Raw genomic sequence first — 12,765 nt, forward strand, 5'->3', positions numbered from 1 at the left:
AATACTTATTCGATTTTACACACTACGCCAATAATATTTGCTGAGAGAGAGAGAGAGAGAGAGAGAGAGAGAGAGAGAGAGAGAGAGAGAGAGAGAGAGAGAGAGAGAGAGAGAGAGAGAGAGAGAGAGAGAGAGAGAGAGAGAGAGAGAGAGAGAGAGAGAGAGAGAGAGAGAGAGAGAGAGAGAGAGAGAGAGAGAGAGAGAGAGAGAGAGAGAGAGAGAGAGAGAGAGAGAGAGAGAGAGAGAGAGAGAGAGAGAGAGAGAGAGAGAGAGAGAGGATACTCATCGACACACAAGAGTACATTCCATTGCACTGGTCCCTTATACAATATTAGTTGTGTTTTTTCAAGTAAAGTGAAGTGAAGTGAAGTAAAAACTGTGTTTGAGTCTGTTTGTTCTGGTTTTAATGGCCGTGGATCATTTGCCTGATGGCAGCAGTTCAAACAGGGAATTCCCAGATTATGAGCTGTTTCTGAGAATATTGTGTACTTTTGGAGGTAGTGGGAGCTGTACAGTATTTCTAGTGTTTGGAGAGGGCCGATGATTTTCTGAGCCATTCTGATGACCCCCTGGAGCGCACATTAAAGCAGTACGTCATCAGGATGCTCTGGATGGCCCTCTGGTAGAGGGACACCAGCAGTCTCTGTGGGGTGTTGCTCTCTCCCAGCACCCTCAGGAGGTGCAGTCTGTGCTGGGCTTTCTGGAGCAGCCCAGTGGTGTTCACATCCAGGTCATGTCCTCATCGATGTGGATTCACAGGAAATGGAAGTCAGCCACCCTCTCCACACAGTCCCCATCGATGTTCAGAGGCAGGAGGTTGTTTTCGCCGCACCACCCAGTCAGTCTACTCTTATTTTCCATTCCCATCGGATCAACAGTAATGTGGTCCTTTGTAACGTTCATGGCAAATGGATTGAACTTCTGTTGTGCTTTTCTACTAATTTTGCTCTGCTTAAATAACTTACTCTTTGAATGTCTGCTTGAATGCTGTGTGGTATTTTATGCCGATGTGTCATTCTTTATATTTTATTTTCTATTTGAGGAAATACCTTTACAAACTGTCGGCCATCAACACCTTTGTACAGCTGTCATTTGGAGGTCAACAACTGGAAATTATCACACACACACACACACACACACACACACACACACACACACACACACACACACACACACACACACACACACACACACACACACACACACACACACACACACACACAGGCTTTGCCTTAATCCCAGGTGAGAGTGTGATACTAACTCCATTATGGCAGATTAAGGTTAATCTCTGAGAATATGTTATTATCAATCACCAGTCACACACTTGCCCCAGCCCTGATCAAACCACCAACACTAAAACTTTATCGTTACCATCTGTTGGTGTTGGAAAGCTTTTATTTTGTGAGCAGAAATGTTGCATCTCCCAGCACAGTGTAACGTTTCTATCTGTCTCTGTTTCAGGCCAATCTGTGCTTTGTGGATGTTGACAACCACTTCATCGAGCTTCCCGAGGACTTCCCTCAGTTCCCCAACAAGACGGAGTTCATCCAGGAGCTCAGCGACGTGCTGCTGAGCTTTGGCATCTCCGCCGGTTCAGGAGCACCCCCACACACCCGTCCTTCTCCTGGCGGCGCCCCGTGCACTCCGGGCAGGGAGCGCAAGCCTGCTCTGGCCCTCCGCCAGCTGGAGGACGACGGCTGCAACGGGAACCTGGCAGGAGAGGAACTGGCGGTGCTGGAGCTGTTGCAGGGTAACGCCACCCTGGAGAGGCTGCAGGCTCTCACCAAACGCACCGGGGTGACGGTGGCTCGCGTGGACGCCCTCAGAGCCGGGGTCATGGCCCGGGGCTCCGAGGGGCCGAGCAGGCGCACGGCAGCCGAAGAGGAGGAGCTGAGAAACAGTAAGCTGAATGTCCAGCTGAGGGAGGTGTTCGCCAGCCGCTTCACCACCATGTTTGCTGATTACGAAGCGTTCGTCATTCAGAGCGCCAACGACCTGGAGTCCTGGCTCACCAACAGGGAGCAAATGCACAACTTTGACAAGGTGAGACACACAAACATCCTAAAATAACAATCTTCCAAGTGTCTTGGCTTGTTTCAGTCGTCGTTGTTTTGCATCTGGTGTTTTACTAGCAAAAGAGTTAAAAGTACATTTTTGAAGGAAGCTCCATCAAGTTACGAAATAAATCAGAAGTTCCCTCATGAAATGTAAAATATCTTTTGTTGCTGGCAAACAGGAATCCCCCAGAGTGATGTTAGGATGACCAGCAGATCTGGAGCCTGGGCTGGATTCTGCTGGGGCTTGTTGACGTACATCCTGCAATCTCTGATTGAACTTTTATTTTTGTATGGTTCAGGCTTCCTTCCTGTCAGATCAGCCAGAGCCCTACCTTCCCTTCCTGTCCCATTTCATCGAGACCCAAATGTTTGCCACCTTCATCGACAACAAGATTATGTCCCAGTGGGAGGAGAAGGAGCCACTGCTGCGCGTCTTTGACGCTCGCATTGACAAAGCACGTCTTTACAATGTCCGTGCTCCCAGCCACCGATCCTCCAACTACCAGAGGTGCTCCATACTGAAGGAGTCTGGTAAGGTCGCCCTGCATCAATGGAATTTGTATTTTGAAATGTGATTAGAAAAGCCTGGAAGAAGTTTAGTTTTAGGTGGCAGTCTTGTCGATCGTTATATTTTACATATGTTGCGCTTGCATCATGTCAGTCGTCCATTATTCGAAGTCAGACGAGCTCGCACTGAAACCACAAACACTCAGCATCCACCTTTCCTTCTTCCTCCACCTCCTTTTCTCACTTTTCATTTATTATCTGAGAGCATAGCATCTCTCCCCTGTAATGGGAAATACCCATTTCTCTTTCCTTCTTACCGCACAGCACTCGCTCACTCACTCACTCACTCACTCACTCACTCACTCACTCACTCACTCACTCACTCACTCACTCACTCACTCACTCACTCACTCACTCACTCACTCACTCACTCGCTCGCTCACTCACTCACTCACTCACTCACTCACTCTCGATTGGTCTTTGTTGAGCTTTGAATTGGTGTTGAATGTCCGGTGTAATGCAGGAGGTCAGAATCAATATTTCATCCCACGGTCGGAGGCTGTAATGTTGAGAGGAGTAATGGCAGGAGGATAAATTGTACTTGAACTGAGAAACACTTAAAGCGAATGTGTCAAAATTGATTATTTACAGTTGTTCAAGTATGTATTGTTAGGGTTTCTTATTATACGAAGTAATAAAATGACCAATGACCTAATAATTATCCCAAGTTTCTTTTGATATATAAAAACATTCATACACATAAAGGAGTGTCATGGCAAAGTCCAATAAAACCTTTCTGTTATGACACCATATCTGTAGAGAATATCATTGGTAAAAACCATAATGCAAAAATGTTTTTTTCTGATAACAGTTGTCTGCAAATAATTTAACGAGCTCAACCTGACTCAGGCAATTTAAGGAGAAGCAGAGCGGCAGATAGATGTTGAAGTGCCTCTGTAAGTCATTTCCTGTGTGACGTTACAGCAGCTGAAGCCCCCAGAGGGAGAAATCATTCATGAGGTGTCTGTTTGGGCTTTTCCACCAAAAAGAACCAGGTTCTAGTTCAGGGCCGGTGCCAGAGCCAGTTCTTAAATGTACACTGCCAAAGAACTGGTTGTTTTTCCATTGTCAGGGAGCCAGTAGAGCCACGTCACTGCGTCACTCCAAATGCTTCAAGTATTAGGATAAGGAAACTCCAGATCCGCTGCTGAAAGAAAATCCCAGAGGAAACACTGAACCAAAGATACCAGGGAGACAAGCGCCTAAATATGGAGTGATGAGAGAGAGAAGTCCTGAGCAGTCTAAACCTACAGCAACACTGACCCGACCCAGTCAAGACTAAGCTTGATTAAACAGAAATGGTTTAAGAGTAGCAATAGTGTGTTTCCACTGCATGGTGAGGAGCTGACACTGTCCTCTTCACTGCAGCCCGGGCCATCGAGCAGCGGCTCATGAAGATCGACCACACAGCCGTCCTCCCACACCTGCTGGACATGAAAATCGGTCAGGGCAAATATGAGCGAGGGTTCTTCCCCAAACTTCAAGCTGATGTGCTGAACACTGGGCCAACCAGTAACAAGTGAGTCAGCCTCCACCTTTGGAATTTCCCCACGAGTCATGCCCTCTCATCAATGTGACTGGTTGCTCCCTCCTCCGGTCTGCAGGTGGTCCTACAGGACTGCAGCCGCTCAGCGGAGGAAAGAGCGCCACCGCCAGCAAACAGAGCGCCTGACCCTGGACAACGACCTCAAGGAGGTAGAAAGCTCCTAAACAACCACCCATCCCTGCCCTCATGGAGGCCACCTGTCCTCCTGTGTCCCCTAAAGATCGCAGGGCTTCATATATTTCTGTCTCTTTTTCTCTCTCTGTTACTGAAGTCAGCTCTTTGTTTGGTTTGACCTCCTCTGTTCACACTTCCTGTTTGCTGCCATCTCATTCTGCTTAGTTTCTTTTCCCTTTCCTTTCTCCTCTCCTGGTGCTCATGCCACCATGCTTGGCGGTGGGATGGCCCTGCTCCTCCTCCTTTAGCAGGTGGAGGGCTGTCAGGTGCTGCAGAACTCCATGGCATTCTGGGAGTGGGACAATACGTCCCCTCCGCCTATCAAACCTCCTAAAAAATCAGCCTCTGCATCTTGTCTGGTATGTGCAGGATCTGAATGTGCTGTGGACTGCACCCCCCTTCTCACACACACACACACACACACACACACACACACACACACACACACACACACACACACACACACACACACACACACACACACACACACACACACACACACACACACACACACACACACACACACACACACACACACACACTTTTAATGGGGAGTAACTAGAATCGGAGCTCTGACTTGTGTATATACACTCCCAGTCAAAGGTTTGGAAACACTCACTCATTCAAGGTTTTTTCTCAACCACAGTCAATCATTTCTTCAAGAACTGAAGTTCAGTCAGTCCAGAAAGTCGAAAGAACTTTGAATATGTCCTCAAGTGCTTCAAGGAAACGGTCTCAGTTGGGGCTCACACCAGGAAAGAAAGAGCCAGAGTCATTCTGCTGCTGAGGATCAGTACAGGCGAGTCGCCAGCCTCAGAAATGACAAGTTAACAGCACCTCAGATTAAAGCTGAGATATTTTCCACACATAGTTCTAGTTGAGACTGTTCAGAGGAGACCGTGTGAATCAGGCCTTTCTAGTCAAATAGTTGCTTGGAATCCACAACTAAGGATCAGGAGAAGCAACAAGCAGACAGGAATCGTTTGGGCCAAAACACAGAAGGAACTTTAGACGAGTGGAAATGTGTGCTTTGGTCTGATGAATCCAGATTTGAGATCTTTGGGTTCCACCCTCTGTGTCTTTCTGTGACACAGAAAGAATGAACAGATGGTTTCTACGGGTATGGTTGCCACCATGAACCGGGGAGGTGATGGTGTCGGGGGGGGGCTTTGCTGGTGACACTGTTTGAACCAGCATCCCACTGCGACATGCCATCACATCCACTTTGCATTTAGTTGGACCATCATTTGTTTTTCAAGTGGACAGTGACCCCACACACACCTCCTGTGTGAGGGCTATTCAACCAAGGAGAGTGATGGCGTGCTGCCAGATGAGCTGGCTCCACACTCACCTGACCAAACCAATGGAGATGCTTTGGGATAGGATGAACCATAACGTGAAGGCAAAAGGGCCAACAAGGACTCAGCAACTCTAGGAACTCCTTCAAGACTGTTGGAAAACCATTTCAGGTGACTCCATCATGACGTTTAAGGAGGGAATGCAAAGGGTGTGTAAAGCGGTAATCAATACAGACGGTTACTCTTTTGAAGTTTTGATGCCTTCAGTGAGAATCTACAATTTTAATCATAAAAAACTAGAAAAAACCTTGAATGAGAAGGTGTATCTTAAGTTTTGACTGGTAGTGTATATGAAACAAAGATCTCTGGCACTGACAAACATTTCTGTACGACCCTCTTGTGCCACGCCCATCTTGTTTAGCTCACACAAATCTCCTTCCTTTCAGTTCCCTATCGTACAAAACTTCATCATCCAGAAAGAAAACTTTCAACTGACAGCTGTTCTCTGTGTGACCTTCAGAAGTACATGCAGGAAGCCCGCAGCCTGGGCAAGAGCTTACGACAGCCCAAGCTTTCCGACTTGTCCCCGGCGGTCATCGCTCAGACCAACTGGAAATTCGTGGAGGGGCTGCTTAAGGAGTGTCGCATGAAGGTAAAGAAACACAGCTGGAACAACCCAAGATGGAATAGTTTGTCAATAGTGTAACTGGATAATTCAGACATTATTAATTTCAAAACTACTGTCGCACCAAATACAAGAGTCATATCAAAGCATCGTTAGGGGCTTTTCACATTGGGATAGTTTGGGACTTGGTTCCCCTGGGAGGGGAGCCAAGACATTTCGCACCTTCATTTGGTTCAGGTGGCGTTCACATTCACTTCTGAGACCAAACCGCCTGGAAAATGTCACACAATTACAAGAGCTTTGGGGGCGCTGTCCCCCGAAGCAAACACTGAGCAGAGAGAAAGTAAAGAAGAAACATGGCTTACTGATTGGTCCGGACCAAAACCCGAAGTCTTCTTCTGCTTTAGCCCATGGTGGCTAGGCGAGGCTAGGCTAGTTAACTCGTGGCTAATGGGTAGCCACAAACAACCGCGGTGTAAAGTCTTCAGACCAGATATCAATGACGGCTTTTCTCACTACTTCTGCCTCTCTACGTTTTTCTCACTACTCCACGTCTGCCGTTGAGATATTTTCCTATTTTTTCTTTTTGCGTCTGCGTCTTCTTCTTTGTTCATCACCCAGAATGCATTGCGCACTACGTCAGGTCTTCTCCCCCTACCTGCTAGAAAAATTGTAAATGAACCAAGTCCTAGCATTTCAAGCGGACCAGAGTTTGCTTCTTACTTCCATTTCAGAGTTCGTTGGCGTTTCTTCATGTTGCCCAAACGAAACGGTTTTTCCCTGAAGACTGATCCGGATCAAACAGGAGGATGTGAACATGGCCTGCCAAAGAAAACCCCATAATTCCACATGAGCCAAACGTAGGAGATTAGGGAAAGGAAGAACTCCCGCTATTGTAATAATACTGAACCAATAATCTATTAAGTTGTTACATTAAACTGTAAAAAATGTTATAGCTGCTCCTAACATTGTAATACTATATAGATAGTGCTGCATTTCAGGGTTGTATTTCTTTCATATTATCATATTCATTGAGGATACTACTATATAGCACTCTATTCATTGTTGTTGTAGACAATCTTTTACGTAATTGGATATATTGCATTCGAGATGGTAAAACTTATTTCATTACTGGCTGTTAATTCATTATCAGTTGTTACGCATGTCCAAACTCATCACAGTAAATGAACTAGAAACTATCAAACTATGTTTTGAATAACAACTTTAGGAAATAATACTGATAATACAGTTTATTTGTTGGTGCCTTTCAGGACAGTTAAAAGAACAAAACCAAAAACCCCAGCACGTATCAAATAAGACCACTTTCTGAAAGTGCAATATGTCGTTCAAATTTAGTAGTCCTGTCTGTTTTTTGTAAAAAGTGACCAATTTGTGCCACAAATACCAATTAGGAAACACAACAGCTTAAGCTGCTGGACCTCAGGGTGGTCATATGAGCTGCAGCTGTAATGCAACCACTTAGTAGTACCTTTTACTATTTCACTAAACTCCTACTTACCAAAGAATCACTGCATTAATCTGACAGTGACATGAACGAGTGAAACATCAATATTAGCCTTTACTTACTAGGTATGGTGCATTGGCACCCTTAAAGCACCATGATGAACTGTCTGATATCGGGCCCATGTTGGCAGTTTGTTTCATTCAGATTATAGAGCATCTTCCTCCCACTGTCTGAGCTTAATGAGTGAACCCACACCTTATCCTTACTCTAACTATGTGTGTTCAGACGAAGCGCATGCTGGTGGAGAAGATGGGCCGGGAGGCGGTGGAGCTGGGCCACGGTGAGGCCAACATCACAGGACTGGAGGAGAACACGCTGATCGCCAGCCTGTGTGACCTGCTGGAGCGGATCTGGAGCCACGGGCTGCAGATTAAACAGGTCCGAAACAATAAAAGCATATCCCAGGACATTCATAAAGCTCTGCACAAGTGCTGCTATTCTGACTGATACTAAAGCAATCTTCATCAGGGACGGGAGTTCTGTTAAAGATGAAGGTTAAGTGCTTATTGGCAGCTGTTGTGTGTGTCTGTCATGAATTTGGTTCTCTGACTCTGTGACCTCTCAGGGGAAGTCCGCCCTCTGGTCCCACCTACTGCACTACCAGGCCCGCGAGGAGAAACTGGAGCGGAAACAGGCTGAGTCAGCAGGTATCCCACATGTCAACACCTGTTTGGCCCATATTCTGTAATGTAATATAATCCAGTGTTCTGTAGTTCCTAGACCAGAGGTCTGCAGGCCACCTCTGTGGAGCCTCTGTAGTGGCTCCTTGCAGCTTTCATACATGAAACTGCTCGGATTATTAGGGTCCCAACACTGACAGTGCGAAGACCCTATGAGAATGCAAGGAATTATTAGGGTCCAAGCACAAAGGATTCTATTGGAATTCCTCCGAGGAATTGAAAGGTTCTTTGTCACAAACATGTTTTTTGTGACAAAACTGCATTCACATCAGACCTGGCAAAATTTTTTATTTTCAGGGAAATACACATCTGTTGGCACTAGGGATGGGGCCCAGCTGATCCAGTATCGGTATCGGGTTCCCATACCAACGTAATTCACGGATCGGAAATTTCCGATCCAACCTGCAGAGATTTCCGATCCATGAAGCCTCGTCTGTGTTTTACTGTCTGCTGCTCTGCTCGCTGGCTGCAAACTGTGGACTGGATTCCTGAAGGGAGGCGGGTCTCAGTGAGACCAGGAGGAATGAGGCAGGAAATCCAGTCCACAGTTTGCAGCCAGCGAGCAGGCTAGGGAAGTAGCACTGTGCTATCCAACTTTTCATGGCAACATGTTGCTGTTTGGAGGGATTTTACACTCAAAACACCACAAAGCAACACAGCAACGTGGATGTTAGCAAAGCAACACAGCAACGTGGATGTTAGCAAAGCAAAGTTGCAACGTGGATGTTAGCAAAGCAAAGTTGCAACGGGGATGTTAGCAATGCAACGTTGCAACGTGGATGTTAGCAAAGCAACGTTGCAACGTGGATGTTAGCAAAGCAAAGTTGCAACGTGGATGTTAGCAATGCAACGTTGCAACGTGGATGTCAGCAAAGCAACGTAGCAATGTGGATGTTAGCAAAGCAACGTAGCAACGTGGATGTTAGCAAAGCAACACAGCAACGTGGATGTTAGCAAAGCAACGCAGCAACGTGGATGTTAGCAAAGCAACGCAGCAACGTGGATGTTAGCAAAGCAACACAGCAACGTGGATGTTAGCAAAGCAACGTTGCAACGTGGATGTTAGCAAAGCAACGCAGCAACGTGGATGTTAGCAAAGCCGTTGCACAGCGAAGCGGCTTCTCTCCAGCCAAGCGTCAGCGTTTTAAAACTCCAGCTCTCCGAGGAGAGCGGCTCTGACCGCGGCATCAAAACGATGAGCAGCAGCTCCTCCAGGCTGTCAGCAGGCGATTCACACCTCCGTGAAGCTGCGTCCTCCTCCTGACTTTGTGAAAACAGTCCCAATCATTTGCGCTGCGTTTGTACTGGACAAATTGCAGCTCTCACAGCTGACGAAAGGACACGGACCGAGGGCGACAATACTGTCCGAATGAATAATGGATGAAGAAAAGAAAACCGCAAAATAAGGCAAAGCGATCAACAAAAATTGCGACTACCCAAACTGCCTCTCTCCTCCCTCTCCTGGACGTGACGGACGAATGATTTCCTGTTAGGAAAAGTCTCTAATACTCGTTCCATGATCTAAGAGTTTCGATTAGCAGTATTATCCACAACAATGAGGATATCCCCGGGAATGAGATTTCTCCTTACTCCTGCCCAGCGTTGGCGTTCCTGCATTAAAGGGAAGTATTCTTTGTTCCACCGTTTCCAAAAAGGATCTGTGTATTGAACTTGTCTCCATCTTCTTGTTGCATAAAGGTCAGCAGACTGGAACTCCCCTGGTGGCAATAAAGGGAAGTTCTTCAGCAGCAACAAGTGATTTGGTGTTTACGCCTCCAGGTCATTGGGATCAGTGGATGCCTTGGTGATGGGCCGGCTGTTGATCATGGCCTCAACCTCACAAAGTACCGTATGAAGGCCTTCCTCGTGGAGATGTTGTACTTTGAGAGTAGAATTGAGAAGGAATGAGCCTCTCCCACACTCCTCCCTGATGTGAGCCTGCTGGTGGGTTAAAGGTCCACTGCTACAGCATGTCATTGAGCTGTGTCTGATTCCACTGTTCAACAGCCACTTTTAGCTCTCGTTCTGCTCCAACAAATGTTTTGCCATTATCGGAGTGCGGTTCCTGGACCTGGCCCCTGCTGGCGATGAAGCGCCTGAGAGCATTAATAAAGGAATTGGTGTCCAGCGATGGTGCCACCTCCATGTGAACAGCTCTTAAAGCGAGGCAAGTGAACAGTCCCCCTTATCTTTTCACAATACTCCTGCTTTTCACCTCAAATGGGCCAAAATAATCCACTCCAACACAGTCGAATGGCGGCTGGTCTGGGTGGATTCTCTCCTTAGGCAAGTCTGCCACCTGCTGGCAAACTGGGGAACTGCTCTGGCTTCTGCATAGTGTACATTTTGATAGAACACTCTTAATTGCAGTACTCACCCCTGTGATCCAATACTTCTCACGGAGTTTGGACAGCATGTGATTTCTGCCGCTATACCCGACTTCTTGGTGGATGTGTCTGAGCAGCAGGGTGGAGATGTGGAGCTTTTTGGAGAGAATAATAGGATGTTTTGACTCCGCTGGCATAGATGATCTGATGATCTGCCACCACCCCGCAAGAGGCCATTTTCCAGCGTTGGACACAGCGTATACAAGCGACTGGATTTCTTTATATTTTCTCCTTTCTCCACACTCCTGATCTCCTCTGAGAAGCAGAAATGCATAATAGCAAGCTCGGCCTCACTGATCTCCTCCACAGTGAGAAGGATTGGCTCAAAGGTTTTCTTAAATGTTCTCATTTCCTCTTCTGGTTTCATCTGTTGGTCCATTTTGAGATTGCTTTGAGGATTACTTGTCTGCAGCTCTGTTCTTTTCTTGCAGCAGGACAACAGACATTTTTCCAATGAGCAGCTCATTCTGGGGTAATGAGAGGTGCTTAAGGTGTGGCCAGATCCTTTTCCGTTGGTTTATTGCTTCGATATACTGCCGTCCACTCCTGTGGATATGCTCTTGGCACATTGAGGAACTCCTCACCATTTAGTGCAGCAGTCTCCAACTCTGGCACAACATAGCTGGTCACCAGCTCTTCCTGGCCCATCGTTCTCAGAAGAATATCGGTCTTTCTTCCAGTGAGGCGGAGTTTGTGCATTAAATCCTCCGTGCAGAAACCCGCTGTGCTGCCTTGGTGCCTTGCTCAGGAAAACATACGTACAGATAGTTTACTGCCCCTTCTGGCCTTAACCTGGACTGGTCCAATAGGACATTTGCAGTTCTGCTCTCCAGCCCCTGTAAGACCACTCCAGACCAGGGTGTTGTCCACAGACGCTGTGCTGTTCCTCTCAGTCTGGTCAGCTCTCCCCTTGTCCCTGTGCAGTAGAGTCGGGTGCTTCAGGCCACATTTTGAACAGGAGATCTTTTTACGACATTCTTTGCACAGACGGCTATAGCAGAATCTACTCTCCTTCAAGAAGCTTCTCTTCTCTTTGTGAGCCATTCTCTCACACCACTCCAGGGAGTGTGCTCCTTTACAGCACGGTGGGTTGGTGAGTACCTTTGCTCTTCTTTCCAGACTGACATTTGTTCTCCACCGGGTCTCCAGTGGTGGTGAAGCTGGTCCCTTTCATTCCCGGGCGGAGCTGAGGTTTAGATTGGTTCACAGCTTTATGCACTGTGGGGGCATCCTGTATGTTGCCAAACACCGGGTCAGTGAGGATCTTCACCTGCCTTGCCTCAAAGGTTGTGATGTCATGAAACCGTACTCTCCTGTCAGACCTCTCTTGTAGGTCACAGGCATGACTCCTCCATCGGTCCCTCATTCTGTCTGGCAGCTTTTATTTAATGTGGAGCATTTGATTTAATGTGGAGCATTTTGGAAGGTGTGTCCAGGTCGTGTAGGTCCTGCACATCTTCCATAGTGCTGCAGCAGCTGTGAAGGAAGAGATCATATTCCTGCAGAGCTCTTACATCCTCTGAGTTGATTGGAGGCCATGATAGTGCTCTCTCCATATATATATATATATATATACTTTCTGCTCATTCCCGTAAGGCTCCTTTAATAAAGCCGTTGCTCTTTCTGCATCAGTGTGTTTGCAGCTTCTCAGCAGCATGTCCTTTTGTATATTGTTGGAGGAAGTACAGTCCATCATAGTTGTTGTGTGTACTGCATCCCACTCCATTTTCTAATGCTCTAATCAAGATGTGGTACTTCAGAGTATTGCCGTCAAATACTGGGATTTCTCTTTTTGGCAGAGCAGACACTCATTGCTGTTGCATGAGAAGTGATGTCATTTCATTTTGCTTTCTCATTAGTTCAAATACACCATCATTGTTTGGTGGTCCAGGATTTTCACAAAATG

At 46.8% G+C, this 12,765-nt stretch overlaps 1 protein-coding gene across 1 annotated transcript in view; it reads left to right on the top strand.

Moving 5' to 3' along the window:
• Positions 1 to 12,765, top strand: part of LOC308127026 (DENN domain-containing protein 5B-like) — a gene marked incomplete at its 5' end in the record, with an annotated part of 106,611 nt that overhangs the window by 68,772 nt on the left and 25,074 nt on the right. Inside the window, 7 exons of the mRNA XM_080491769.1 lie at positions 1,462 to 2,043; positions 2,357 to 2,588; positions 3,993 to 4,143; positions 4,229 to 4,319; positions 6,163 to 6,294; positions 8,018 to 8,170; positions 8,358 to 8,439. Of these exons, the coding sequence (XP_080347895.1) occupies positions 1,462 to 2,043; positions 2,357 to 2,588; positions 3,993 to 4,143; positions 4,229 to 4,319; positions 6,163 to 6,294; positions 8,018 to 8,170; positions 8,358 to 8,439 (1,423 nt within the window). The remainder of the gene's footprint in view (positions 1 to 1,461; positions 2,044 to 2,356; positions 2,589 to 3,992; positions 4,144 to 4,228; positions 4,320 to 6,162; positions 6,295 to 8,017; positions 8,171 to 8,357; positions 8,440 to 12,765) is intronic.

The sequence above is a fragment of the Lipophrys pholis genome (genome assembly GCF_963383615.2).
Source record: "Lipophrys pholis genome assembly, chromosome: 22".
In the NCBI taxonomy this organism is placed as follows: domain Eukaryota; kingdom Metazoa; phylum Chordata; class Actinopteri; order Blenniiformes; family Blenniidae; genus Lipophrys; species Lipophrys pholis.